The 27,985-nt window shown below is 55.2% G+C and overlaps 1 protein-coding gene across 8 annotated transcripts; it reads left to right on the plus strand.

Moving 5' to 3' along the window:
* On the plus strand, positions 1-27,985 carry LOC104682535 (casein kinase I). Of its 8 annotated transcripts, none has more exons than XM_030914925.1 (12): positions 14-268; positions 3,283-3,370; positions 14,713-14,823; positions 14,945-15,093; positions 17,121-17,349; positions 18,011-18,181; positions 19,433-19,581; positions 22,907-22,967; positions 23,819-24,011; positions 24,104-24,243; positions 25,020-25,084; positions 26,740-27,985. In XM_030914925.1, the coding sequence occupies exons 2-11, from the start codon at positions 3,295-3,297 to the stop codon at positions 25,034-25,036; spliced, it is 1,296 nt and encodes a 431-aa protein (XP_030770785.1). In that variant the 5' UTR covers positions 14-268; positions 3,283-3,294; the 3' UTR covers positions 25,037-25,084; positions 26,740-27,985. The 8 variants fall into 8 exon arrangements, with proteins under 8 accessions (XP_030770788.1, XP_030770785.1, XP_030770786.1 ...); XM_030914926.1 differs by having other exon boundaries at positions 26,941-27,985; XM_030914928.1 differs by lacking the exon at positions 22,907-22,967 and having other exon boundaries at positions 1-268.

Here is a 27,985-nt window from a genome sequence, read left to right on the forward strand (position 1 = left end):
GAGCGCGCGAGCCGGCGGCGGGGGCGGGCGGGCAGGAGGCCGGGAGGAGGGAGGCGGCGGCGGCGGCGAGAGCCCAGAGCCAGAGCCCGGCCGGGGCCGAGCGGAGCGCGGCGGCGGCGGCGGCGGCGGCGGCGGCGGCGGCGGCTGGGCCAGGAGAGGCTGGCGCGCCGGGCGGCTCCGCGAATCCTCCGGCATCCGCCCCGGCGGGCCGCCCCCGCCCGCGGCAGCCCCCCGAGCAGCGGCCCGGCACCGGCGCCTTCCCAGAGGGGTAAATATTGGGGAGCCGTGGGCCCGCCGAGGGGCGCAAACCTGGGGGGAATCGGGGCTCCCTCAGCCTCTTTGTTTTTGCTGGAGAGGGAGGGAGGGGAGGGCGGACACACGCGCGTTCGCGCTGGGGTGTCGGGGGGGCAGCCCGGGCGCCGCCCGCTCGGCCCGGCGAGGACAAAGGCGCGGCTGGGGACGAGGAGGAGGGGGCCTGTTATTTTGCAGGCTCGCGGGGGAGGCCCGCTCCGGCCGGCCTGCCTCCGCCTCCCCCCGCTGGACCCTCCGAGGCCCCGGCTGGCCAGGCGGCCACCCCGGCTGTGATTTGGGGACGCTGAGGGAGGCGGCCTGGGGTGCTGGGCGCCGGATACTGTTGATTCGGGCCCGCATAGGTTTCATCGGACAATCGGCGGCGCCCCCTGCTCTCCCGGCCCCGGCGCCCGGACCTGGGGGTCCGCAAGGCTACTCCCGCTCGTTGGATGGCGGGCGTTTGGGGGTCCTAAGGTGAAGATGTGTGTGGTCACCAGGCCACCGATTTGTTTTTCTTTGTGGAGAGAAAGAAAGGGGTGGGGGTTATTTATCGGATCGGATTCTCCCATTTTTGTGTGTGAGAGATTCGTGTCTCGCAAGTCTCTAAGGAACGTAAAACTGTGTCTGGGTATCGTTAGAGAGAGGATTCCCAAGCCCTTCTTAATACCCAAACTCGAAGTGGGGTGAACCCCTCCCCAACTTTCCCCTTAGTTTTCTTGCATATTTTCTTCTTGGCATAGTGTCCTTCCTGGGGAAGGGTTTGGGGAGAGGAGAAGGGGACACGGTGTCTCAAGTTGCTTCCAAGCAACGCCTGTGTTTGGGTCTCCTTTGCCTCCCTGTCTATGATGTCCCTTCCATTTTTGTTTTAATCATCCGGGGAACAAGGGCCCTGGCTCAGGGGTAGGGGATGGTGGTCGGGGAGTAAGAAGCGCTGCCCTTGTGCCATGCTGGTTGGTAGTTTGTCTAATTTTTTTTAACCTGCTGAAACTCTTGAACCTTCATATCCACTTTTCCCCCCCACTTTGTTTATCTCCCCCCTCCCCCATGGGAGGAGCAGCAAAACGGAAAAGCCTCTCCATTTCTGAATGAAGCCTTTCTGCTCTCCTCTGGGAGGCTTTTTGGGGATTGGTGCTGGGACAGTCTAGGCTCCCCCAGAGACCTTGAACCCCTGGGGTGTTGGGGAGGGCACTGGGGGTCTGGGTGGCTGGCACAGAGCAGTCGGGGTGCTGAAGGCCTTGCCCCTCCCCTCTCCCATTTTCTGCAGACAGCCGGTGAGTGGGGAGAGACTGGGGGGTCATGTGCAGTATATTTATGTAAGACACCCAGACAGAGGGCATGGGTATTTATATAACCCGGCGTGGGTATTTATGTAATATAGGATGCGGGTATATTTATGTTCCTTTCCTAACCTGCGGGTTTCCAGGCTGCCATGTGTGGTCTCTGAATTGGTGTTGGCGGAAAATGGACTGGGGTGTGGGGGGGTTGCGTGCACACCTTCCCCCCCCTCCCCCCCCCCCGCCGCCCCCCTCAACAGGGCTCACTGTGCGTGCCTGCTTTTCTTTCTTCCCTTGGAGTGTACACACTCGGGAAGCCGGACGTGTGTGTACGTGGGGTGTGTGGCGTGTGGGTTTCTTGCAAACGTGGACTGCGTTCCCCTGGCAGCGTGGCACCTCAGCTGAGACAGGCCAAGCATGTGGGCAGTGGCCCTTGATTGAGAGCCCAGAGTTTGGCCAGCTGGGGTGGAGGTCCCTGCCTCATGGTTATTGGTGGAGGGCTGGTGAGCTCCTGGGGAGCCAGGTTGCTGGGGTTGGCCTGTCTCTCCTGAGCTCTGCCCACTGTCCCTGCAATCCATCTCCCTCCCAGGCTGGCCTGGTTGTTGGGGGCAGCACTTGGCACGGGCAAGGGGCTGATCTTCTGTGCCAGCACAGCTGCTCTGCAGTCTTCTGTTTTGCCTGGTTCGTGAGTGTGGGAGACCACCAGGTGGGATGGCCGGAGCCCTGTCCTAGGCAAGGCTGCTACCGTCTACAGGGTGGTGTGGGGCAGGTGGCGTGGCCTCTGTGGGCCTGAGTACCCTGTCTGCGAAAGGAGTTCCCTCTTGCTAGTCCTTGATGCTGGTTCTCTTGTAATCACCCTTCCCCCTGCTTACTGCAGTCCCTGGTCCCTGCGCCCACGGCAGCACTGCCTCCAGGCCTTCAGTTTCCTACTCTGCTGACCAGGAACAGGGTGTCCAGACTTTTGCCCCAGGCCAGAGCAGAGGGGTCCCTCCTAGGGTGGCCCTGGCCCTGAGGAAGGAGAGAAGCTGCTCACATCAGAACTCCTCCTGCCACCCCTCGGGGCCTGGCGGCTAAAACCCTGGCTCAGTGCCCTCTGTTCTATGAGGGCCCTCTTAGGAGACCCTCCTAGTCTTGAAGGACGCCAGCTCCAGACAGTTTATCCAAGAGGCTACGGGCCTCCATGTGAGGTTCCTGGTGTCATGACGTAGAGATGGGGAGGCGACTGGAAGGTGGGTGGTCTGGGGTGTTTCTTTCCTGCCTTCCCCACAGTAGGGGATATGACCTTCTCCTGCAAGGCACGCTGGGCACCGGTGAGGTCTGGCCTCTGGGCAGGGGCAGTACTTGGGAAGACCAGGCCAGGCTGTTGGAGCCTGGGGATAGGAGTGGAGAGGCCCTGTCGTTTCAGAGGTGTAAGAGGGCTGATGCCCGTTGTGATCCTTTGAGAAGCTTCTATTGAGGGGTCCCTGAATGAGTTTCCCCCAAAGACATGCTTGCTTGGCCGCTTCCTCTCTGGTCATACTGAAACCTGACCTCAGCCTGCCTTAGCTGTTCCCCAGGTATGTGGAGTGCAGGCTGTGGGCCACCTGACACCTGCAGAATGTGGTCTTCGAGAATATGGGTGGGTCTTTGAGTTCCTGGTGGTTCTGCCTGGCCTTGGGCTGGACCCCTTTCCTGGCTCCCCACTTCACTGACCCTCGTGTTCCTGCTTCCTCTGCAGCAAGTGTGAGCCATGGAGCTACGCGTGGGAAACAAGTACCGCCTGGGACGGAAGATTGGGAGCGGGTCCTTCGGAGATATCTACTTGGGTATGTGTTCCTGACTCCAGCTGGAGCCCCTGGGGCCAGCCTGTGGTACCAAGAGGAAGAAAGACTCCAGGATTTGGGGCTCTGAAATTGGAATGTGGCTCCAGGGGCATGATTTGCCCCAGGGCCATTCCAGGTCAGGAAGGAAGCAGCAAGTAGTCGGGAGGCAGGCCAGGGGGCTCCTCCTCTCACAGGCCAAGCTGGGCACTGGAGGATATTTTTAGCTCCAGTTTTCTGCAGGAGTCATGCGGTTCCTCTGTGCCTCAGTGTCCCGGGTCAGCTGGGTCCCCAGCTGGTTGTGGGAAAACCCAGGCGGGGTTCACATCCTTTCCCTTGCTTCCTGGGAGAAGGATACTGGTAGATAAAAGAGACCTGGGTTGCTGCTGGACCCCTAGCCAGGCCCCCTCTCTATGTCCTGGTCTCCTGGAACCCAGCCCTGGCAGGCTTTAGGATGACGCAGGCTCCCCTGTAACCTTGGGGGCGGGGTGAGGTGGTCTTCTCATTAGGGAGTTCTCTCTCTTTTTCTCTCCAGATGTGCTCCCTGTTGAAAGTATGAGTTTGCTGTGATATTGCATTTTAAACAAGTCACTGACCTCTCAGTCCTCCCCTTGGCCTGGGAGAAATGAGGCTTGCGCCTTTCAGTGCCACTTTTGGGGGGCACAGTCATGAGTTCTGGCCCTTCCTTTGTGATTATTGGTCCAAATATTGGAAGATACTTAGTGTTGGTGATTGTGAATTAGGGGTGGAGGCTTGGAGTTGCTGGAGTGAGGTAGCCAGTCCCTCTAGGATTTATCCTCATTCCTGTCCCTGCGCCCTCAGAAGCAGGTTAGACACATCTCTGTGCCTTGGTTACCCTCCTTGGAAAATGAAAATCAGCTCTGTCCAGTGCAGAGATCACCAAGTCTGTGTGCCGTGTTCATCAGTTCAGAACTTCGGGGTCTCTGTTACCCCATGATTAGGGTCCCTTGGAGTGTGAAATATGTTAAGGAAGCCTCAATGGAGACGGGGTCGGAGACTGGGAGTTCCCTGAGCACTTCCTTGCAGGGTACTTTCTGCAGCCCCTAGAGATAGTACCAGATTCTTTGGCACATCAGGAAACTGAGGCACAGATGGTCAAGTTGGTCTCCCAAGACCACGCTAGAAAACTGGCAGAAGCAGCCTGTATACCCACAGCCCTCCACAGGAGTGAGAGCGTGGAAGACAGAACATGCTGAGGGAGATGTTAGACGTCTAGTTCTGCGTTCTAGACATGGCTTTGTGTGGCTGTGGGAAGGTCATGTGGCTCCTCTGTGCCTCAGTCTCCCCATCTGTAAAGTTTGTGATAATTCTGCCTGACTGATCAAGAATGGTTCCAAGGCACAGATGAAATGACAGATGGGAAAGTATTTTGTAAACTCTAAAGTACCAGCCAGATGTGCAGTTCATTGCTGAGTGTTTAGTGGATGACCCTCCCCTGTGGACACCCAGGAGCTCAGAGGGAGGGAGAGTGTGCGGCGCAGCTGGTTCATAGGTTTTCTCTGCGACCCCAAGCTACTCCCGGGGAGGCAGGGGTTAGGTAGTATCTGCTAGTGGTCAGCACAGTGGGTGTTCACTGAAGGCTAGTCAAGCAAACCAGTGAGAAAATGGGGACTGTGACATGCACAGGCATGCACAGCAGCCTCACAGCAGAATAGAAAAAGGCTGGGATGGCCAGGTGCGGTGGCTCACACTTGTAATACCAGCATTTTGGGAAGCCAAGGCAGACGGATTGCTTGAGTCCAGGAGTTCGAGACCAACCTGGGCAACATGGTGAGACCCTCATCTCTACAAGAAAAATACTAAAATTAGCTGGGTGTGGTGGCATGTGTGTGTAATCCCGGCTACTCGGGAGGCTAAGGTGGGAGAATCACCTGAACCGTGGAGGTTGAGGCTACGGTGAGCTGAGATTGCACCACTGCACTCCAGCATGGGTGTCAGAGTGAGACCATGTCTCAAAAAAAAAGGGGCCAGGAGCTGTGGCTCACGCTTGTAATCCCAGCACTTTGGGAGGCCAAGACGGGCAGATCATTTGAGGTCAGGAGTTCGAGACCAGCCTGGCCAACATGGTGAAACCCTGTCGCTACTAAAGATACAAAAATTAGCTTGGTGTGGTGGCACATGCCTGTAGCCCCAGTCTCTGCACTGGACAGAGCTGATTTTCATTTACCAAGGAGGGTAACCAAGACACAGAGGTGTGTCTAGCCTGCTTCTGAGGGCGCAGGGACAGGAATGAGGATAAATCTTAGAGGGGCTGGCTCTGGGACTACAGGAGGCTGAGGCAGAAGAATGGCTTGAACCTGGGAGGCAGAGGTTGCAGTGATCTGAGATCGTGTCATTGCACTCCAGCGTGAAAAAGAAGGAAAGAAAAAGGCTGAGATTTGGGGGTCAGTCCAGGTTCAGATCCCCAGTCTGTTCCTCATTTGTTGTGTGACCTGGAGTAAGTCGCTGTATCATTCTGAGCCTCAGTCTTCACATCTGAAATGAGTGTACCCAGCTCCTTACTGTTTGTGAAATTGGAGTGGGTGTAAAGGACCCTCGTATTATTGAAGCTGTTGGGCTCAGCACTGAAGCCTGGAGCCACTGGCTGGAGGTCAAAGGGCATGGAGACAGCTCTTGGCACAGCCTTGTTCCCAGACAGTGCCCATCCCAGGTCCCGTCTTGTCTTTTTGCAGACAGGAGACTGAGGCCCATGGCTGGGGGTGGGGCAGCCCAAGATCACTCAGAAAATCCAGAATCTCGTGTGGTGGGACCTCCCTGGGGACGGGACTTCCTGTTTATCTGCATAGTCGTCTCATTCATTTTAAAAACTAAGTCCAGATTTACTCCTCTTTGTACTGGCTCTGGAGTAAGTTCAGCCTAGGTTTGGGTGCTTGTGCTCCCTTTTAAGTGAGCTGTATGCACTTGGGCAGGTGATGACCTTGTCCATCCTCGGCTTCCCCATCTGCAAAATGGGGTCATGAGAAGTAATGAGGTCGTGGTGTGTAAAGTACCTGCATGTGCTGAACCCAGCAGTAGGTGCTGTACGCTGTGCCCCCACCATTGCCCCCACTATTGGAACTGTTTTTGAAGGGTCTGGGTCCTCTGGGTCTGAGTCTGGGGAAGCGAGTCAGACTCCTGACTCTCCTGTCTTCCCTGGTGCAAGGGCCTCAGGGGACCCTGCCCCGACTCACCATCCTGCCAGCACCCTCCTGGGCCCCTGTCTTGTTGGTTTGGGGACAGTGTGATTGTAGGGCATCCCTGGCGAGCCTCCCCGGCTCCATTTATTCAACGCTCTGGCCACATTCTTATCCCCAGTGCCGTGCCAGGGCCTGACTCCAGATGGCCTCTGCAGGTGGGGCTGGATGCGTCCTCCAAGCCCTGCTTTCCAGGATCACCTGAGGGCCAGCACACTATAGATGTGGCTTCTGCCCTTCCTCCCTTTGCATTATAAGGGGTCAGCCAAGAGAGTGGGACCTGCTTTGTTAAGGCCCTGCTGTTGCCCATCCAGGGTCCAGAGGTGGCCAAATCTGGGCCCATTCTCTATACTTGCATCCTGGGGAACTCTCTAGACCTCTTAGAGTCTCTGGTCCTCAGCTCTGAAAGGGGTGGAGAACAGTGTTCTCCACTGACAGGTGGTTTCAGGGGTGAGAGTTAATGCAGGGAATACTCCAGGTCTCTGATGGGTGGGAACTGAGGTTGTCGCCGCTGCTGCTGCTGCCGCTGCTGGGACGTTTGGGCTTCATCCCCTGTCCTCCAGTCTACCCAGGTCCCCGATTGTGTCCATGTGTCTGTGTAGGTGTCGAGTAGGCCCCCATGTGAGGCTGGCCATGCCTGTGGCCACTTGGAACTTGCCAAGTTCCCAGCCCCTCTAGGGCCAGCCAAGTCCAAGCCCTTTTCTGTGTCCAAGTTTGTTTTGGGAACTGGCAGTCCCCCCACTGTGTCTAACTCATGGGACATCTTCTGCTCCTGAAATCGGGCAGTTCTTCCAGCTTCTAGGCCTTCGCATGTGAGGCAGCCCTGCATCTATGCTCAGCTGGCTGCCAGACACAGCCTTTGCCAGGAAGCCTCACCTGGAGTTAGAGTGGAAAAAAACACAGGGACTTTGGGGACTAAGACTGAAATTCTGGCTGTGCCCCAACCAGTTCTGTCAGACCTCAGGCCAGTTACCTAACCTCTCTGAACCTCAGCTTAGTGGTTGTAAGAATTAAGGGAGCTCAGAGAAAAGCCTGGCAGCTTCCTGATAGAATTTAGAGGCCACCAAGGAACTCATTGGTGGCAGGACCTGCTGCAGGGGAAGGCAGCTCCGGCAGGTTTCCAGCACTTGTGGGAGTCAGAGGCTTTGCCTAGCGGCTTGGATCCCTGTCCCTGGGACGTGTGTGGCATATGATCATTTGACCTTTGGTGTCTGCTTTTCCGCATGTCAAACAAATGCAAACAGTAGGCCGGGTGCAGTGGCTCGTGCCTGTAGTCTCAGCACTTTGGGAGACCAAGGCAGGCGGATCATTTGAGGTCAGGAGTTTGAGACCAGCCTGGCCAACATGCAAAACCCCGTCTCTACTAAATGATACGAAAATTAGCCGGGCGTGGTGGTGTCTGCCTAGTCCCAGCTACTCGGGAGGCTGAGGCGTGAGAATTGCTTGAACCCAGGAGGCAGAAGTTGCAGTGAGCTGAGATCATGCCACTGCACTCCAGCCCGGGTGACAACGTGAAGCTATGTCTCAAAAAAAAAAAGAAAAAAGAAATACAAACAGTAGTACTCGAAGGGTGGGATAAGGGCTCGATGGGAGGAGGGCCCTGTCTACCCACTACCTCCCCGGCACCTCCCCAGCACCCGCCCAGCACCTCCCCAGCACCTCTCCTCCCTGCACACATCTGCCGAATCACCAAGTACTGCAGGCCCTGCCTCCAAAGTGTCACTCATTCTCTGCACCCTGCCTGGGCAGGGCCACTGTCAGCTCGTGCCTGGTCTCTATAGTGGCCTTCCTAGGCCTTCCACTACCCCTCTAGCCTCCTCCAGCCCTTTCTTATCCACCAGGTAGCCTCAACAGGGTGATATTTGTCCCCCAGGAGACATACGTCAAGATCTGGAGAACTTTTGGTTGTTATAATTCAGGGGGAAGGGGGTGCCCTGGCATCTAGTGGGTAGGAGTCATGGGTGCTGTTAGGTGCCCTGCAGTGCCCAGGGCAGCCCCACAGCCAGGAGTTCTCCAGCTCCAGCATCAGGAGTGCCAAGGCTGAGAGATCCTGTGATCACACACCTGAACATGGCCCTTGGTGCCTCGGGCTGAAGGCCAGGATCTTAGCCGGCCATTCAAGACCAAATCTCTCCCCTGCCCACCTCTTCCACTGTGTTTTTCTACCACTCCAGGGTTCCCGCTGCACCCGCTCCTCTTGGGCCTCTGCCTGTGCGGTGACCTGTCTTGTCTGTCCAGTACAGTCCTGTTTGGGAGCCAGGAGCCCTTGCAGCCTGCCTTCCTGGAGGCTTTCCTTTCCTCCATAGCGTGACTTACTCCCTCTTCCCCTCCTCCCACTGGTTGGACACCGGCTCATCTCTAGCCTAGGGGCTGCACTTCCCATCAAGCCGGACATCGTAGAGCATTGCCTGTGTGTCAGGCACTCTCCTAAGCATGTTTGTCCCTCAGAACATCCTAATGAGCCAGATAGTGTCATTGGTTTACACATGAGGTACCTGGGGCTCTGAGGGGTCAAGTGCCTTGTCTGAGGACCCCTGGCCAGGGGATGTCCGAATCAGGATTTGGGCTCTAGCAGGTTAGCTCTGAAACTCACACTTTAACTGCTGCACTCTCCTGCCTCTCTGCTCATGGGGAAATGGAGCACGACCAGGGGATTCTAAGGAGCTCAGCGCCCCTCCCGTGCCATATTCTCACTGCCCCCTGGAAACCTGTGTGGCTCATCCCAGTGACGAGCATTGATGTGTCAAAAGCTCTTTACAGTTTGCCAAGTACTTTCTTTCCTATTGCTGGCCAGATTGAGTTATTCATTCTATTTTTCTTTTTCTTTTATTAAAAATCCAAATAGACACACAAAACTAAAAATCAAAACACAGAAATGTGTTAAGTGAAAGAAGCCAGTCACAAAAAATCACATGTATGATTCTGTTTGATTCTATTTCTGTGAAATGTCTAGAAAAGACAAATCCATAGAGACAGAATGTAGATTAGTTGGGGGGCAGGGGATGGAGCGAGGAGATAGGGCCTGACCCCACTAAAGGCTACAGGTGTTTTCAGGGTGATGAAAATACAGCCCTCCTGGGCCAGGCACGATGGCTCATGCCTGTAATTCCTCCACATTGGGAGGCTGAGGCAGGTGAATCACTTGAGCCCAGGAGTTGGAGACCAGCCTAGGCAAGATGGCAAACCCTGTCTTTACAAAAAATATAAAAATTAGCCGGGTGTAGTGGCTGGCGCCTGTAGTCCCAGCTACTCAGGAGGCTGAAGTGGGAGGCTCACTTGCACCCCAGAGGTTGAGGCTGCAGTGAGCTGTGTTAGTGCCACTGCAGTCCAGCGTGGGTGACAGATTGAGACCCTGTCTCAAAAAGAAAATACAGCCCCCCACCCTCGGTACCTGTGGGGAATAGGTTCCAGGATCCCCCTCAGATACCAAAACCTCTGATTCTCAAGTTCCTAATATAAAAAACTATAGTATTTGTGTATAACCTATCTGCATCCTCTATATACTTTTTTTTTTTGAGACGGAGTCTTGCTCTGTCGCCAGGCTGGAGTGCAGTTGTGTGATCTCGGCTTGCTGCAACCTCCTCCTCCCAGTTTCAAGAGATTCTCCTGCCTCAGCCTCCTAAATAGCTGGGATTACAGACACTTGCCACCATGCCTGGCTACTTTTTGTATTTTTAGTAGAGGTGGGGTTTCATCATGTTGGTCAGGCTGGTCTGGAACTCCTTACCTCGTGATCCGCCTGCCTGGTCTCCCATAGTGCTGGGATTATAGGTGTGAGCCACTGCGCCGGCCTTTTCCATATACTTTAAATCATCTCTAGATTATTTATAATGCCTGATACAATGTAAATGCTATGTAAATAGTTACTGTACTGTATTTTTAATTTTTATATTATTTACCTATTTACTTTTGAGACATGGTGTTGCTCTGTCACCCAGGCTGGAATGTGGTGGCGTGATCATAGCTCACTGCAGCCTTGACTTCCAAGGCTCAAGCAATCCTCCCGCCTCGGCCTCCCAGGTAGCTGGGACCACAGTCACGTGCTACCATGCCTGGCTAACTTGTATTTTTTGTAGAGATAGGGTCTCACTATGTTGCTTAGGCTGGTCTCGAACTGCTGGACTCAAGTAATCCTCCTCAGCCTCCCAAAGTGCTAGGACTACAGATGTGGATCACTGCACGCAACCTATTTCTTTTTTTGTTTTTGAGACGAGCCTTGCACTGTTGCCCAGGCTGGAGTGCAGTGGTGCGATCTCGGCTCACTGCAAGCTCCACCTCCTGAATTCTTGCCATTCTCCTGCCTCAACCTCCTGAGTGGCTGGGACTACAGGCTCCTGCCACCACGCCCGGCTAATTTTTTGTACTTTTAGTAGAGACGGGGTTTCACCATGTTAGTCAGAATGGTCTAGATCTCCTGACCTCGTGATCCACCGGCCTCAGCCTCCCAAAGTGCTGGGATTATAGGCGTGAGCCACTGTGCCCAGCCCAACCTATTTCTTATTGTTGTATTGTTATTTTTTTCCCCACGTATTTTTGATCTATGGTTGAATCGGCAGATGCGGAACCCAGGGCAGATGCTGATACGAAGGGCTGACTGTGTTCTAAAATTGATTGTGGTAATGGCTGCGCGAGCTTGTGAATATACTAAAAACAGTGAGTCGCACACTTTGAGTGAGTCAATTGAAGAGTTATCTGAATTACATCTCAATAAAGGTGTTGAAAGAAATTGCAACTTATGGCCGGGCGCGGTGGCTCAAGCCTGTAATCCCAGCACTTTGGGAGGCCGAGGCGGGCGGATCACGAGGTCAGGAGATCGAGACCATCCTGGCTAACACGGTGAAACCCCGTCTCTACTAAAAAAATACAAAAAACTAGCCGGGCGAGGTGGCGGGCGCCTGTAGTCCCAGCTACTCGGGAGGCTGAGGCAGGAGAATGGCGTCAACCCGGGAGGCGGAGTTTGCAGTGAGCTGAGATCTGGCCACTGGACTCCAGCCTGGGTGACAGAGCGAGACTCCTTCTCAAAAAAAAAAAAAAAAAAAAGAAAGAAATTGCAACTTATAACAGTATCCAGTGAAGCGTCCCCCCTTCTTCCTCCCTGACCCACTTAGCCCTGTGCAGTCATGTTTCTGTTCAGTGTTTCTTTATGTAGCTAGAGCCAAACACAGATACTTAGTTCCCCACCTTTTTAAAGACAACTGAAATGAGAGCGTGGAATATACACTGTTCTGTGCTTTGCTTTTTCACTTCCTGTATCTTGGAGATCTTTCTACTTCTGTGCAGAGAGAGCTTCCTCATTCTTTTTCCATTGTATTCTGTTTTGTGGATGGGTTATTCTTTATTTAATCAGCACCCGCCGCCCCCCTCCCCCCATGAGGGACATTTGGGTTGTTTCCAAGCTTCTGCTGTTGCAAACAGCCTGCAGCCGACAGCCTTGTCCCCGCCTTGTTTTGCACTGTGCTAGGATGTCGGGTAAACTCCCAGAAGCGGGGTTGCTGGTCAGGGCTGAGTGGTGTCAAATCCCCTCCAGTGGCGACTCAGCAGTTCACGCCTGGAACACCTGAGAGGAGTGCTCAGCCACCCCACAGTGTTGCCGACAGACGGGTGTGTTATCTCGTGAGACTTTTGACAATCCTAGGTGAAACGTGGTCTTTCACGATCATATTAATTTGCATTTCTCTTACAAGGAGGTTGGGCATCTTTCCCTATGAGTAAGGCTTTTCTATTAATGATTTCTTTCTCTGTGAAGTGTGTGTTCAAATTCTTTGGCCTATTTTCTGTTGAGTCTCTTTCCGACTGATTTGTAGGAGCTCATTACATATTAGCTCTTCGCCTGTGATAAGAATTCCAAGTGAGTATGTTTCTTACCACTTTATTTCTGGTGTTTTTGCCATGCAGAAGGGATTCTTTTTTCTTTTTTTGGAGAGGAAGGAGCTTTTTTTTTCTTTTTCTTTTTCTTTATTTTTTTAATGGCTTCAGGACTTTGAATCAGGGATGAAAATAAGAGCCTTGCCTAACCCCGAGGCCATAAGGCAATTCTCCCTTCTTCTAACATTTCATTGTTATTTCCTATTAAATGCTGAGTGGATACAAAGAATACATATAGAATACCTGCATGGCATAAGGTATCCCTCCCTAGGAGCCACCGTCTGACATTTCATCTTTTCCTTTCTTTCATGTTTAAGTCTGTATTGTCTTGTTGCCTGCTTTGATATGGAAGCAAGTAGAGCTGTGCTCACACTCTTCTTTCTTTCTTTCTTTCTTTCTTTCTTTTTTTTTTTTTTTGTTGAGACGGAGTCTCACTCTGTCGCCCCAGGCTGGAGTGCAGTGGCACCATCCCGGCTCACTGCAAGCTCCGCCTCCCCAGTTCATGCCATTCTCCTGCCTCAGCTTCCCAAGTAGCCGGGGCTACAGGCGCCCGCCACCATGCCCAGCTAATTTTTTGTGTTTTTAGTAGAGATGGGGTTTCACTGTGTTAACCAGGATGGTCTCAATCTCCTGAACTTGTGATCCAGTCCGCCTCGGCCTCCCAAAGTGCCGGGATTACAGGCGTGAGCCACCATGCCTGGCCTTGGGTAGAATGTTTTCAAGGTAGGTGCACTTGTGTCATAGTGTGTATCGGTGCTTTATTCTTCTTTATTGCTGAATAACATTCCACCACATGGAGTCACCGCATTCTGTTCATCCTTTCATCTGTGACAGATGTTCGTTGTTTTCACCCTCTGGCTGCTGTGAGGAATGCACCCCTGGGACTGGGGTCCTTGTGTGAAGCAGGCATCCTTTCCTCTTCACTGCCGCCTGGGATTCCCGGGTGCCTGCACCACTGTTCCCATTCTTCTGCTGCCAGGCACTTGGGCTGTTTGTTCCTGTATCCATCCTTGTCCTGTCCCCCTGGTGCACACATGTTTCTGAAGGACGTACACTCAGGACTGGGGTTGCTTGGGCAAGCGTTTGTTTATGTTCAGCTTCACTCAAGAGGTGCACAGGGGCTGTGCCAACTCACACCCCCGCCTTTATTTCTTACATGCAAACATTTCCTCTATTTGAGATTTCTCCTGGTTGTGGTGTGAGCCATGGTGTCTTTTCTCAGATCGCCGACCGGTTGTTCCAGGGGCATTATTAGTGAATAGTCTCGTCTTTTCCTCTGATGTGAGGTCCTGCTTTTCTTCTGTCTTGAACTCCTCCTGGGGCTGTGTCCCTGGGGGTTGTTCTGGCCTGTTTGTGTGCAACAGTGTCCTACTCCTGCTACTGGGCTTGCTGCTGGCCCCAAGAAGGAGACACCCTGTCACCTAGCCTAGCCCCAGCCCTTCATCTCATCCACCCCATACAGCTAGGGAAAGTGAGGCAAGGTACACTTTGGGTTTAGTCTTTCTTGTGACTTCTTGAGTTGGGCTGTGGGCCCAGGCAGAGAGCCGGACCTTAGTGTGTATGAGGGTATTTTCTTAGAGCCCCTTAAGAAGCCAGGAGTGCATTGGGGGAGAGGCGGAGGTGCAGGCAGGACCTCTGACCTAGGCTGGAGGCCAGCAGAGCCGGGGTTGACACGCAAGGCCGCCATTTACAGGTCATGTGACCTTGAGCTGGGTCTCAGTTTTCTCATCTCTATAACTAGGGAGTGAGCATCGAATGAGGCACTGGATTAGAATGTGCGGGACTGCCTCTGAAGGCACCAGCGTTGACTGAGGGGTTGCTGTGGCTGTCCCGTCTTCATTCTGCAGGCCAGGGTGGTCCTGGCTTGTTCTGCTGTGTTCAGCAGCCCAGCCCCATTGGGCCCCTTCTCTGCACGTGCCACCACCTCAAACCTACAGACCCTGCTGCCCAAATTAGCTCCAGGACTCAGTCCCCTCCCTTAGGTGGTCTGTGAGCCTTTTGCATCCCTGCCCCTTGCCCCACTCACATTGGGCCTCCTTGTTGCCCCAAACTGTGGCCCTGGGTAGCTCTTGTGTGTCACCTCTGTCCCTCACAGCGCTGACCTTCTTTCCCCTCAGGAAACCTTTGCCTGGGCTCCTTTGCCCACTTCCCAGCCTCCTCCAAGAGCTCCTCAAGGGCAGATGGCCCCAGGCCCAGCGCACGCCAGATCTCAGAAATGCTTAATGGGGTGCCTGGGACTGCCTGGCCTTTGAGGGTGACCCTGGTCCCTTGCCTCTCCACCCCGGGCAGGTGCCAACATCGCCTCTGGTGAGGAAGTCGCCATCAAGCTGGAGTGTGTGAAGACGAAGCACCCGCAGCTGCACATTGAGAGCAAGTTCTACAAGATGATGCAGGGCGGCGGTGAGCACAGGGTGGGCGGCAGCGGGCGCCGGGGTGGGGGTTGGTGGCCATGAGTGCAGGGCGGGCTGGGCGTGGCTGGCTGCCTCTGACCCCTGACAGAGGCCCTCCGCTTGACCCCCAGTGGGGATCCCTTCCATCAAGTGGTGTGGAGCTGAGGGCGACTACAACGTGATGGTCATGGAGCTGCTGGGGCCCAGCCTCGAGGACCTGTTCAACTTCTGTTCCCGCAAGTTCAGCCTGAAGACGGTGCTGCTCCTGGCCGACCAGATGGTGAGTCCCCATCCCTCCATCCCCAGCCGGATGCCTGCGGGCCCAGGATACCAGCCCTACCTCCTGCCCCCAGAGGATGCCAGAGGATGGGCCTGCGCCAGGAGACCTTGGCCACTGGCTATAGAATTCTAGGTGTTTATTTATTTTATTTATTTTTTGAGGTAAAGTCTCACTGTGTCGCCCAGGCTGAAGCGCAGTGGTGCGATCTCGGCTCATTGCAACATCCGCTTCCTAGGTTCAAGCAATTCTCATGCTTCAGCCTCGTGAGTAGCTGGGATTATAGGCCTTTGCCACCACGCTGGGCTAATTTTTATATTTTTAGTAGAGACAGAGTTTTACCAAGTGATCCACCCATCTTAGCCTCCCCAGGTGCTGGGATTACAGGCGTGAGCCACTGCGCCCAGCCAAGGTGTTTATTTAAAATGTGGATTTCAGGCCCAACTCCAGACCTGCCAAGTCAGGTTCCTGGGGTAGGGCCTGGGACTCTGCCTGGGGTAGTTTTATTTATTTATTTCAAAAATATTGTTTAATTATAAGAAGTAGAGATGGGGGTCTCACTGTGTTGACCAGGTTGGTCTCAAACTCCTGGCCTCGATCAGTCTTCCCATCTTGTCCTCCCAAGATGGTAATTACATGGGATTACAGGCATGATCACCGCATCTGGTCTGCCCCGGGTAATTTATTTTTTTATTTATTTATTTTATTTATTTATTTATTTTTTTTTGCCCCGGGTAATTTATAAAGCCTGCGGTCTGTCACACAGACCTGGGTCCTATTCCAGACCAGTGACTGTAGGTGAACGCCGAACCTGTCTGAGCCTCAGTGGCCTCAGTGGCCTCATGTGAGAGTCTCTCATTTGTCGGTTTTTGAAGGGATCGAGGGGATTAGGTGAGATGCCATTCAGCGCCTTGCCAAACCAGACCCCTCTAACAGGCCGTTAAGTACCAAGCCCTTCATCAGCATAGGGAGGAAAGCCTCTTAAAGACACAAAACTGTAGAATTTTGAACTTGGAATGGAACGTGGAGATCTTGTACAGGGGTTTTAGTCTTGGTCTGCATTAAGTCCTGCAATGTAGGCTGAAGGTGTGTGAGCAGAGGGTCGCCAGAGCCCCTCATGGTGTGAAACCCAAGAAGGGTGCAGGAGATGTTGAGCTGTGCTGAACCTGGGACCAGAGCCAGAAGCCATGGCATGTGCATGGATATTACTTTGAGTTTTAAAAACTCGACTGAAAAGGTGGCTCAAGTCTGTAATCCCAGCACTTCGGGAGGCCGAGGCGGGCAGCTCATCTGAGGTCAGGAGTTTGAGACCAGTCTGACCATCATGGTGAAACCCCGTTTTTTCTAAAAATACAAAAAATTAGCTGGGCGTGGTGGTGTGCGCCTATAGTCCCAGCTACTCGGGAGGCTGAGGCAGGAAAATCACTTGAATCCCGGAGGCAGAGGTTGCAGTGAGCTGAGATTTTGCCACTGCATTCTAGCCTATACAATAGACCGAGACTCCATCTTAAAAAAAAAAAAAATCAAAGAAAAGAGGGCCATGTGCCTGTCTGAGTTTGGCATCCTTCAGAAGCCCTGTCTTTTGTGCTCTGCCTCTGTCACCTCTGCCTGGTTTAGGCTTCCCCCGTGTTCCCTCCCTGCCCCTCCCCCACATCTGTTGCCTCTCTGGCTCCCTGAGTCCTATGAGTGTGGGGCCGGGCAGGCAAACCTTTCATGAGGAACCAGTTGCCTTTCTAGCAGACTCTTCATTTCTGGATCAGGAGTTCTGGATTAGCTTTCCTGCAGTACTCTCTTTGTCTCACAGCCAACTTGGTGAACTCCCCCTTCAGAGTTCATCCTGATGTCACATTTTCCAGGAGGCCTTCTCTGGCCTGCCCCTTAATCATCCTTCATGGTCGAAGGCAGACCTTTCTCCCTTTCCAGGGCAGGGACCATGTGTGCCTTTTCCACCTCTGTGGCCCCAGCCCCTGCCTGGCCCAGAGCACTGGGCGAGGGCCCCTCTGTTGAACAAATGGCCCCCTCCTCCCCAGATCAGCCGCATCGAGTATATCCACTCCAAGAACTTCATCCACCGGGACGTCAAGCCCGACAACTTCCTCATGGGTCTGGGGAAGAAGGGCAACCTGGTCTACATCATCGACTTCGGCCTGGCCAAGAAGTACCGGGACGCCCGCACCCACCAGCACATTCCCTACCGGGAAAACAAGAACCTGACCGGCACGGCTCGCTACGCTTCCATCAACACGCACCTGGGCATTGGTGAGGGAGCCAGGCCTGGAGTAGTGTGCACCCGGGGCCGCTGGCTAGGGCCTGGCTCTCTGGAGCCCTCTCACCCTCTACCTTGATGGAGGCCCCCAGGCTCTTTTCTAGTGAGAAAGTCCCCACCCCATCTGCTCCCAAGCTCGGACTTAATCCCTGTCCTTGCACAGTCGGGTCTTCCCCTTTGTAAGCCAAGCTGTGTGTGCAGGGCGCCTTCCCTGGCCCTGCTTCCTCCTCTGCCCTGTTGGTGCAGGCTGGGAAATACAGGCTCAGAGGTTTAACACGGGTTGCTTAAGGTCATGCAGCTTAGCGAATGCCAAAGCTGGATTTGACCCCGGCCCCGTCTGATGCTGAAGCTTGTGACCTCTCCACGGGGTGGGCCAGGCAAGGGGGCAGTAGGTGACCTGTCATGGTCATTGAATGATTAAGTGCCTGAGCTAGAAAAACTAGGCCCAAATTAAGTTGAGAAGGCCCTGCCTTAGGCTTCTTCTCTGTAGGAGGAAGATAATAGCAGTGCCTGTTTAAAATGTGTGCAGTGACCAACATCTGATGAGGGGGGCAGGAGGGTCCTGGTTTGCATGGTGAGGAGCATGACCCAGAGGATGACTTAGGGGCCTGAGTGGACCCCTGTCCCTCACCTAGTGTTTGACTCTCTATGCAGAGCAAAGCCGTCGAGATGACCTGGAGAGCCTGGGCTACGTGCTCATGTACTTCAACCTGGGCTCCCTGCCCTGGCAGGGACTCAAAGCAGCCACCAAGCGCCAGAAGTATGAGCGGATCAGCGAGAAGAAGATGTCAACGCCCATTGAGGTCCTCTGCAAAGGCTATCCCTGTGAGTAGCCCAGTGGGAGGGCACATGCCTGGGGGTCCCTGAGGCACTGTCTAAGGGAAAGGTGAGGCCATACAAAGCCCACACTGGGGCCAGACGCAGTGGCTCAATGCCTGCAATCCCAGCACTTGGGGAGGCCTGACGCAGGCAGATCACGAGGTCAGGAGTTCGAGACCAACCTGACCAACATGGTGAAATCCTGTCTCTACTAAAAATACAAAAATTAGCCCCACCTGTAATCCCAGCTACTCAGGAGGCTGAGGAAGGAGAATTGTTTGAACCCGGGAGGTGGAGGTTGCTGTGAGCCGAGATTGCGCCACTGCACTCCAGCCTGGATGATAGCGACATGTCTCAAAAACAACAACAACAGGGCTGGGCGCGGTGGCTCAAGCCTGTCATCCCAGCACTTTGGGAGGCCGAGACGGGCGGATCACGAGGTCAGGAGATCGAGACCATCCTGGCTAACACGTGAAACCCCGTCTCTACTAAAAAATACAAAAAACTAGCCGGGCGAGGTGGCGGGCGCCTGTAGTCCCAGCTACTCGGGAGGCTGAGGCAGGAGAATGGCATAAACCCGGGAGGCGGAGCTTGCAGTGAGCTGAGATCCGGCCAGTACACTCCAGCCCGGGCGACAGAGCGAGACTCCGTCTCAAAAACAACAACAACAACAACAACAACAACAACAACAGAGCCCATACTGGGCTGCCCCACAGCCCTTGGCACCTGAGCAGTAACCCTGGCTCTTTGCCATCCCTTGGCACAGCCGGAAGGCCCGGTTTCCCTGGCCTGGCTGTTACACCTGTTGCTTCCCAGCCCACATTCCTGCCTCATCTCCCAAGGGCCCTGTCCCTAGTTTTTTTGAGGAGGAAATGGAAGTTTTTCTCCTCTTGTTTAGGTTGTGTTGGAAGGTCTGTCAGGCTCTTGCAGTCCTTTGAGTTTATGGCAGCAGTTGATCTGCGGGTCCCCGGGTGCTTGGTGAGGGCAGCGGAAGAGGTGTGGGCGTGGCTTCTGGAACCGGCTACCTGGCAGAAGCTCCTGGCCACAGTTCACAGGTCTTCCCTTGCTCTGAAAGTGGCAGAGGCTCTGCTCACAGGCAGGCCAGGGAAGGCCGTGGTTCTGTTGCCTCCTTTTCTTGCTTCTCTCAGATTGGAAGTATCTGTGGGGTAGTGGGTGGCTAGGACAGTGCTGGCTGCAGGGGAGCTGGGAGCGTGGGCCTCACGGTTGCCTTCTGTGTCCCCTGCAACCCCTCCTCAGCCGAATTCTCAACATACCTCAACTTCTGCCGCTCCCTGCGGTTTGACGACAAGCCCGACTACTCTTACCTACGCCAGCTCTTCCGCAACCTCTTCCACCGGCAGGGCTTCTCCTATGACTATGTCTTCGACTGGAACATGCTGAAATTCGTGAGTCACCTGGAGGCCAAGGCGGGCTTAGGGGACTGGATGGGGAAGGCCCTGACTCAGAGGGCCAGAGTGAGCCAGTGGCGGGTGGGGCTCCCGACAGACGGGAGGTATGAGCTGGACGGTGTGGTTGACCTCACTGGGGTCCTGGAGCCCTCCTGCCTCATCTGTGCTGACAACTTGTGCCGCCGTGGGCAGCAGGGCCCAGGCAGGGCGCTGCCTCCTGCTGGAACAAGAAGGACCTGGCTTCACCTGGGGTCCCTCCTGGGTACCCGCGGCAGGGCGTGGGTGGTGCTGGCGGTGCCCCCCGCCGTCCTGATCACTGCCTACACCGTCCTGCTCCTATTCTGCACATCCCAGGCGGCTACCTGCACTGTGGCCCCTCTGGCCAGCCTGGACCCAGTCATGGTGCTTTCTTTCTTCTTGGTCATGGGACCCTGGGTCTGGCTAGGCAGTTGTTCTGTTTCCCTCTTTTAAGAGTCCAGCGGGTGGGGTTGGGTGGGGAGCAGCATTGGCCGGCCGTGCCCAGGGCTCTGGAATCTGTGAAATTGTATGTCTTGTTTCGCATCTCTTCTGGAAAAGGGGGCTTCCTCTAGCCAGGCTCAGCCCCGTGACAGCCCTGTGACAGCGAAGGGACCGTTCTGTCCCCGCCCCTGTCCCTGTGCCGGGCCCACGTACTCACCCACATACTGGTAAGGATCCTCTGAGGCCTGGCTTTTCCAAAATTTGCCACTTGACCAGCGAGCGCAAGAGGCTGAGCCTCAGCTGTGCTCTTTTTGTCCCTTCCAGGTGCCCGGCGCCCCTGGGCACCCAGAGCCCCCCAGATAGGCCCATGGAGGAGGTGGAGGAGGTGGAGGAGCTGCCCCAAAACTACTGGCCTGTGGTCTGGACTCCAGGGCCCCATTTCTGATGTCGCCAGGTGTGCCTGAGCCCATCGGGGCCAGGCCTGAGGAAGTGTTTCTTGGGAGGATGGGATGACCCCCGTTCCCAAGAGATAGCAGCATAGTGGAGGGCATGGTGGAAAAGGCCCTGCCATGGGATCCTAGGGAAGTAGCCAGCCACCTGAGGGCCAGGATAGCCTGAAGGAAGGATGGTGGCCACTGCCCACAAGGGACCTGGTGGGAACGGGTCCCAGGACAGACTCACGGCCAGACCCCGTCAGCGGCCTCTGTGTTGAACCTGAACTCATTAAACACCTCCTCTTGCTTCATCCTGGTGTGCCTCTTTCGTGGCAGGGCCCTCAGCTGCCCTGCTAGATGATTAGGACCAAGGCTCTGTTCTGGAAGCCAAGGTCGGCACGTTGGTCGGCTTTTCTTCTCTCTGGGTTTCTTGTTCACTAAGGAGTGAGACAGAGGTCAGGCAGAGAGGGAGAGGCCTCGGTTGCCCTTTTCAGCAGGGGTGGAAATGGGATATGGGCAGGGGGCGTCTTCTCTGATTTCACCCTAGACCTTCTGGCTCCAAATGGGGCCCATGGCCTTGGGCACCAGGGACCAGCTCTTTCCACCACAGGGCTTTGGGCACTGGGCACTTTCTCATCGAGATAGTCACTCCCAAGTCTGGTTCGTGATGGGCTTGGCCCTCCAGCTCAGCACAACTCCAAGAATGGATTTTGTATTCTCTAGTCTGACACTGTCCAAGATGGTAGCCACTGGCTACATGCGACACATTTTTAATGAATTAAAATTAATCAAGACTGGAAATGTCAGCCAGGCACGATGGCTCATGCCTGTAATCCCAGCATTTTGGGAGGCCAAAGAGGGCGGATCACTTGAGGTCAGGAGTTTTAAGACCAGCCTGGCCAACATGGTGAAACCCATTTCTACTAAAAACACAAAAATTAGCTGGGCATGGTGGTGTGTTCCTGTAATCCCAGCTACTGGGGAGGCTGAGGCAGGAGAATCGCTTGAACCCAGGAGGCAGAGGTTGGAGTGAGCCGAGATCACGCCCCTGCACTCCAGTGGCCACCACATCCAGCAAGGCAGACGGGACCATTTCCTTCATCCAGAACGTTCTGTGGACATCACTGCTCTAGGTGCCTCCCTTATGGAGTCTCACAAGACTGTCTAGCCAGCAAGATCTCTTCTCCAAGCAGGCCAGGAGCACCTCTCCATCCACTGCTGCTGCTCTGACCGCCTTCCTGGAGTCCCTCTTGAGGCAGGCCCTGAAGTTAGAAGCTGGGCAGAGGCGCCCACAGCCTTATCCTTTGCCAATCACTGACTCATTGCCACGGCCACCATAGTGAGCTGAACCACCTCCAGCAGTCCTCTGGCAGAAGCACCTGGAAAACATGCAATGGGAACTTTCACCCTGAGGCCGGACCCTTCCCATGCCAACCCGACAGTAGACAGGACACCCTGTGGTGTTCTGCACCGGCGTGCTGGGATCTGTGGATCCCTGGAGCCTGGAAGCCACTCGCAACACATATAGCCAGTGTTCCGAGGTCCAGTCCGCCGGCCAGGAAGGAATTCAACACAGCCAAGGACAGAGGTCCATATGATGACAGGTGGATGCTCCTGTGACTTTGCTGATCTTTTGCATTTTCTGTGGGCAATAAAGGCCAAGAGAGCTCCCTGCTGTGTGTTTCTTGCGTCCTGTGGGCTGGATGGGACCATGGAGAGTTGCCTACTTCCTGCCTCCGGGCTGGCGATGGCCTGAGCCTTTTGGGCTCACAAAGGGCAGGGGCTCCAGCGCTCTGCTTGGCTGCTGGTTGCAGGGCTCCACACCGTGGAGTGAGTCACTCAGCCTCTGCATCCCAACCATGGAAATGAGATTGACCTGCCTCGCAGGGTTGACGTGGCCCTGCCCGCAGAAGGTTCAGCACGGAGGTGCCACAGCTCCTGTTCCTCCCCAGGCTTTGCTGGGGCTCTGGCTGAGTCACTGTTTGCCAGCCTGCAACTGAATGGGAGCCCAGAGTGAGAACCAGAGGTCAGGAGTTAGAGCCTTGGTGGTCCCAGGCCTGCCTGAGAGGCTTCTGGGTGGGAGGATGGGAAGATGCGTCTTCTAGAGTGTTCTAAGGCAAGGCTCTGAACAGTGACCTCTTGGGGTGCAGAGAGCAGAGTGGGACTGGGTGACAAAGGCCTGGGTTCAGACCCTAGCTCTGCCCTGAGCTGTGCGACCCCAGGCAGGTCACAAGGCCTCTCTGGGCCTTGGTGCCTCACTAAGATTCAGGGATCATTCTAGTCTTAGCCACTACTTCCTGGATTTGCTTAAAGACAGGGCCCACCGCCACCTCTTGGCTAGTCTCCTGGGAGAGACATGGGTTGCAGGAACCACACCCTGTGGCCCATGAGCAGGCCCCCCACTCAGCCCGCAGCTCTCTCCTCCACAGATGCGGCCCCCTTCCTGCCAGCCCCCTGCCCTTCCCTGCGGACGGCCCCAGGATGAACTAGGTAACGCAGTCGGGCACTGCCCCCACACCTGCTCTTCTCTGGCCCCTTCTCACTTCCTCCTATACAAGGGGCAGCAGTGGCTGTAAAGCAGGGCACCTGGGGGCTTAGGGCACCCCTTCTGCTCCAGCCGTGCCTGTTGGGCCTCTTCTTCCTCCATGGGCCACATGGCCCCGTTTTCTTCTCCAGCTCCCCTTGAGCGCCCATCCCAAGGCAAGCGGTGTCTGTGTGGGTTCCCTGGGCCTCCTGGCTGTGGCCTCCACGGCACCTGCCAGAAGCCATTGCTAGGTCCCAGCAGGGGAAGGACAGCTCCCTGGTGAAAAGAGCCCCTGGCTGGGTACCAGGAGACCTGGTCTGAGTCCTGGCCCACTTCCACTAGTTTTGTGACTCTGGGCCTGTCCTTTTCCCACTCTGGACACCCCTAGCCAGTCTGCTAGAGGCCTCTAAACAGCTTCCCTGCCCGATTTGGCAACCTTGAGTAGTTAAGGGCTCTTGGTACACCGAGGGGGGCCAGGGCAGGCCCAGCCCCAGGCCAGGAGGGCCAAGAGGTGCTCTTGATCATCCTGGGGGCATTAGTTGTCCTGGCTCTGGCTCCATCCCGGGAGAGCAGGGCAGACTGACCTCCCTCTGCCCCCAGACTCCTGCTTTCTCCTTCCTTCGGTGGTTGTGTGGCTTCGTGTCTCTGTGCTGTGTGATTGGGGGTCATGGCTTCCCGCGCTTGTAGGGGAGGCTGGAGCAGAGGGTTTCTGAGATACCTACCCGGCCTCCCTCCCCTGCTGTGCCCTGCAGGGCTGCTGGGCCCAGAACACCCTGGCCTCTGGGGCTGACCGGTATCTTTTCTTGCATCCCTGCAGGGTGCAGCCCGGAACCCCGAGGACGTGGACCGGGAGCGGCGAGAACACGAGCGCGAGGAGAGGATGGGGCAGCTACGGGGGTCCGCGACCCGAGCCCTGCCCCCTGGCCCACCCACAGGGGCCACTGCCAACCGGCTGCGCAGTGCCGCCGAGCCCGTGGCTTCCACGCCAGCCTCCCGCATCCAGCCAGCTGGTGAGCAGGGACTCAGGCAGTGGGCTGGGCTCAGGGTGGGTGGGGGGCTCTGTGCCCACTCTGAGGGTGGCTTTCCACGCCTCTTTCTCCAGGCAATACTTCTCCCAGAGCGATCTCACGGGTCGACCGGGAGAGGAAGGTGAGTATGAGGCTGCACAGGGGCGCGCCCGCCAACGTCTCCTCCTCAGACCTCACTGGGCGGCAAGAGGTCTCCCGGATCCCAGCCTCACAGGTGAGCTGCCCCCCTGCCAGTCCCTCTGGGCCTCACAACTGAGCTGGAGACCCCCCCAGTGTGAGGTCAGGCCTCGGCTCTGTTCTTCCCTCCCCGTCGACGCTGCTTGCCTTAGAGTGAACCCCTTCTGTTGAGCCGGGACTTGGCCTCATTTAATCCTCTGAGGTCTAATGAGCCCTCTTGAGCAAAGTCATTCACCAAGGCTCAGGGCAGTAACATTCCCTGGCAAGTGTCACGGCTGGGCTCCAGCCTTCACTGCCAGCGGCCCAGCCGGGGTGGGCAGCAGGGGCTCAGAGATGAGGTGTTCCTGCTCCCTGACATCAGGGAGCACCCAGGAACCCCCGTGAGCATTGGCAAAAGCATGGGGTGTAGGGGCGGTGAGGTCCCATCCACTTTGGGGCCATGTTTGGATGGGGACACTTGGGAAGGGGGAATCTGTAGTTGCCCACGGAAGGTGGCCTGGCAGAGATGGATGGGAGCCCTGCCCTCGTCCTCCTGCCTGTGGACAAGGAGGGAGTCCTGCGAGAGAACCCTCTTTGGCCATCTACTTAGGTAGCAGGTTTGCCTCCCAGGGCAATGTTCTTACCTACAGACAGGGACATCTTAGAGTCATTGGAATCACACAGGCTTTCCCTCGGCTTGAGGGGCTGCATGGAGGTGGGGGTGGGGGTAGAACTCCTCAGTGGGGAGATACTTGCCAAATCTCCATCGCCAGCAGCTGAGGGACTTGACTTGAAGCTTGTCCCTCCCTCTCTCTCCCTTCTCTCCCTCAAAAGACAAGTGTGCCATTTGACCATCTTGGGAAGTGAGGAGAGCCCCCATTGGACCAGTGTTTGCTTAGGTGAGTCCATGACTGCTGCAGATGCAACCAGCCCAGCCGGCCTAGAAGCTCCCAGGCCCCAGAAAGAGACTAATGTGTTGTGAGGAGTTGGTGGCAGTGGCAGTGGCAGATGGTACCAGGTGCCCCAGAACTCTAAGGGGCCTCAAGGAGTTTAAAACCTTAGAGCCTGCCTGGCTCGGGGCCAAGGGTTTCTCTGCTCAGGCCTGACCCCACATGAATTAATTTCTGCTGGAAAAACTTTTTCTGCCCTCGGCCAGCCCTCTGTCTCCTTCTGCCTTAACATATTCTGGAGGCCGGGTGCGGTGGCTCATGCCTGTAATCCCAGCACTTTGGAAGGCCGAGGCGGGCAGATCACAAGGTCAGGAGATCGAGACCATCCTGGCCAACACCCCCGTCTCTACTAAAAAGAACCCAAAAAACAAAAAATTAGCCAGGTGTGGCGGGCGTGTGTAGTCCCAGCTACTCAGGAGGCTGAGGCAGGAGAATGGCATGAACCCGGGAGGCGGAGCTTGCAGCGAGCCGAGATTGCACCACTGCACTCTAGCCTGGGCGACAGAGCGAGACTCTGTCTCAACAACAAAAAAAAAAAAAAAAGAGAGAGAGAAAAAACATTCTGAAAGGTTGGTTCCCAGCAGAGATGGGGCCATGGGCTCACACTCTGACCTCTCCCATGGCATTGGCCCTGTCTCAGCCTCTGGGCTGTTATACAAGTTAATTCCTGCACAAGACTCACAACAGGACTATGGAGGAAGCAAGGGAGCCCTTTTTCAGCCCCTGTAGTAGGACTGGGAGAGGCCTTCTGGCCAGTGTGAGCTTCCCGGTTCTTTCCTGACTGCACGAGGCCTTGAAGCAGGGCATGGAAACGCTCCACTCTGGGACCTGGCTTGGGAAAGGGGAGGTGGGAGGGGCTCTTTGGGCTTGTCGAGGGTGTAATCTTAGCTGTCCGGGGAACGTGTGTCCATTTGTAGGCAGTAGCAGTAGGCCCGACACGTCAGGGGACTCGACTTCACACTGGGACAATCTGTGTGTCGTCTGTGTTGTAGGAGTTCATCCATACAGAGAGGAGGCATGAACAGGACAGGCCTTCCTCAGATCTCAGGCCCAGGAACCAGGCTGTCCATGGCTGGCTGGACAGATATTTGGGGGTGGGGTAGGGTGGGGAGATGCTCACCAGGAGGGCAGAGGAGGGAGATAATCTGTTTCTGTCACATGAAGGTGGATCTCCTAGCATGCTGGGCCTTGAGCCAGGCTCTGGGGTTCAGAGGGAGATAGACCAAAGGACGAGAAGACAGGAGTTTGGGGGGCCAGGTGCAGTGGCTCGCACCTGTAATCCCAGCACTTTGGGAGGCCCAGATGGGCAGGTCACTTGAGGTCAGGAGTTCAAGACCAGCCTGGCCAACATGGTGAAAACCCATCCCTACTAAAAGCAGAAAAATTAGCTGGGTGTGGTGGTGGGCACCTGTAATCCCAGCTACTTGGGAGGCTGAGACAGGAGAATCGCTTGAACCCGGGAGGTGGAGGTTGCAGTGAGTTGAGATTGTGCCACTGCCCTCCAGCCTGGGGGACAGAGCAAGACTCCATCTCAAAAAAAAAAAAAAAAAGAGTAGCCAGAGACAGCTGTGCACCTCACCTGTCTTCTCCCTTCTCCCTTCTAGTGTCTTCACTGTATTTTCTTTTAAAAAAAACAAAAAAAGATGGCAAAAATAAACCACTCAAAAGAACAACAAAAAAAACCCAGCACAAAACTGACGATGGAGTTTGTTTCTTTGATTTCTTTGCCAATGGCAAGAAGATGAGATGCCCTCAGCACTGAGGATTCTTGTCCCTTTGTGGTGCCCGCTACCCCCAACCTTCAGGCTGCTAGATGCTCCCCTGACAACACCAGGCTACAGGAGCCAGACGCCACGGCCCTGCCCAGCCTCCTGTTCCTGCCCCCACCCGTCACCTGCCTGGAGAGGAACGGGTCGGCTCCGGGTCGGAGAAGTGACAGGTCCCAGAGCCAAAGCCGGCCCTCGAGCATCAGCAGGCAGTGGTGTGGTCAGTCGAAGGCAGTTCCCACCGAGTTTCCCGAGCCTCGCAATCCAGGAGATACGCACAGCCCCACCCACTGAGATGACAGTGGCTGACTTCCCGTGCTGGGCTTTTCCAGTGTCCCCCTGGGGTGTCCCCCTGGCCTCCAGGCTCCCCTCTGCCTCCATGGAGTGGATGGGGAGGTTGTGGGGGTCGGCGTCCCTTGTGTGCGTGTGTGGATGTATTGACCTGTGTTTCCCAGGACAGCAGGTGCCACGGCCTGCCCCGCCTGCCAGCCCAAATTCCCGTTCTCCTGTGTCTACTAACAAGGACATGGGGGTGGGCGGTGACCTCCGCATTCCTCAGAGTTCAGAGGGTCCTCACTGCCACCGATCCCCCCTCAACCCGTCATCAGCCGGTGGCAGCTCCATCTTCCGTTCCTGGTTTTAGGGCAGAATCCATGGAGACTACTTCCAGAAGGCATCTGACTCTGAGTTATAAATTACTTCCCTGGTCCTGACAGTCACCTGGGGTCCCCCCTCTCCCTGGGTTCCACCTTTCTGAGGAGGAGCCTGGGGTCAGGGCTGGGTTTTGGATTAACTCATCCTTCCTAGTTAACACCTCTTTTTGTTTTTATTTTATTTTATTTTTGTTTGTTTTCTCCGTGTGTGTGTTTTCCTAATTTATTTACCTCTGTTTCCCCTTTTTCCTTTTTTTTTTTTTTTAATTAAAGAGCAAAGCTTTTTATTACTTTGTAATTTAAAAAACTGAAAAAAAAAACTGAAGAACTTTGGGGGGAATTTTGTACTTTTTTCCTGTGTAAATATTGGACTTTTTTGAGCTTTATTGTGGTTGTTAATTTGAAGTAATAAAGTAGAAAAGATAAAGTGA

Source organism: Rhinopithecus roxellana, chromosome 13, assembly GCF_007565055.1.
Source record: "Rhinopithecus roxellana isolate Shanxi Qingling chromosome 13, ASM756505v1, whole genome shotgun sequence".
Taxonomy (NCBI): Eukaryota; Metazoa; Chordata; class Mammalia; order Primates; family Cercopithecidae; genus Rhinopithecus; species Rhinopithecus roxellana.

Bases quoted from the DNA above. Each gene is read 5' to 3' on its own strand.
- LOC104682535 (XM_030914923.1), top strand. From the start codon at position 3,295: ATGGAGCTACGCGTGGGAAACAAGTACCGCCTGGGACGGAAGATTGGG. The intron at 15,094-17,120 runs GTGAGTCCCCAT...CCTCCTCCCCAG, and splicing joins TGCTCCTGGCCGACCAGATG to ATCAGCCGCATCGAGTATAT. The intron at 24,012-24,103 runs GTGAGCAGGGAC...CTCTTTCTCCAG, and splicing joins CTCCCGCATCCAGCCAGCTG to GCAATACTTCTCCCAGAGCG.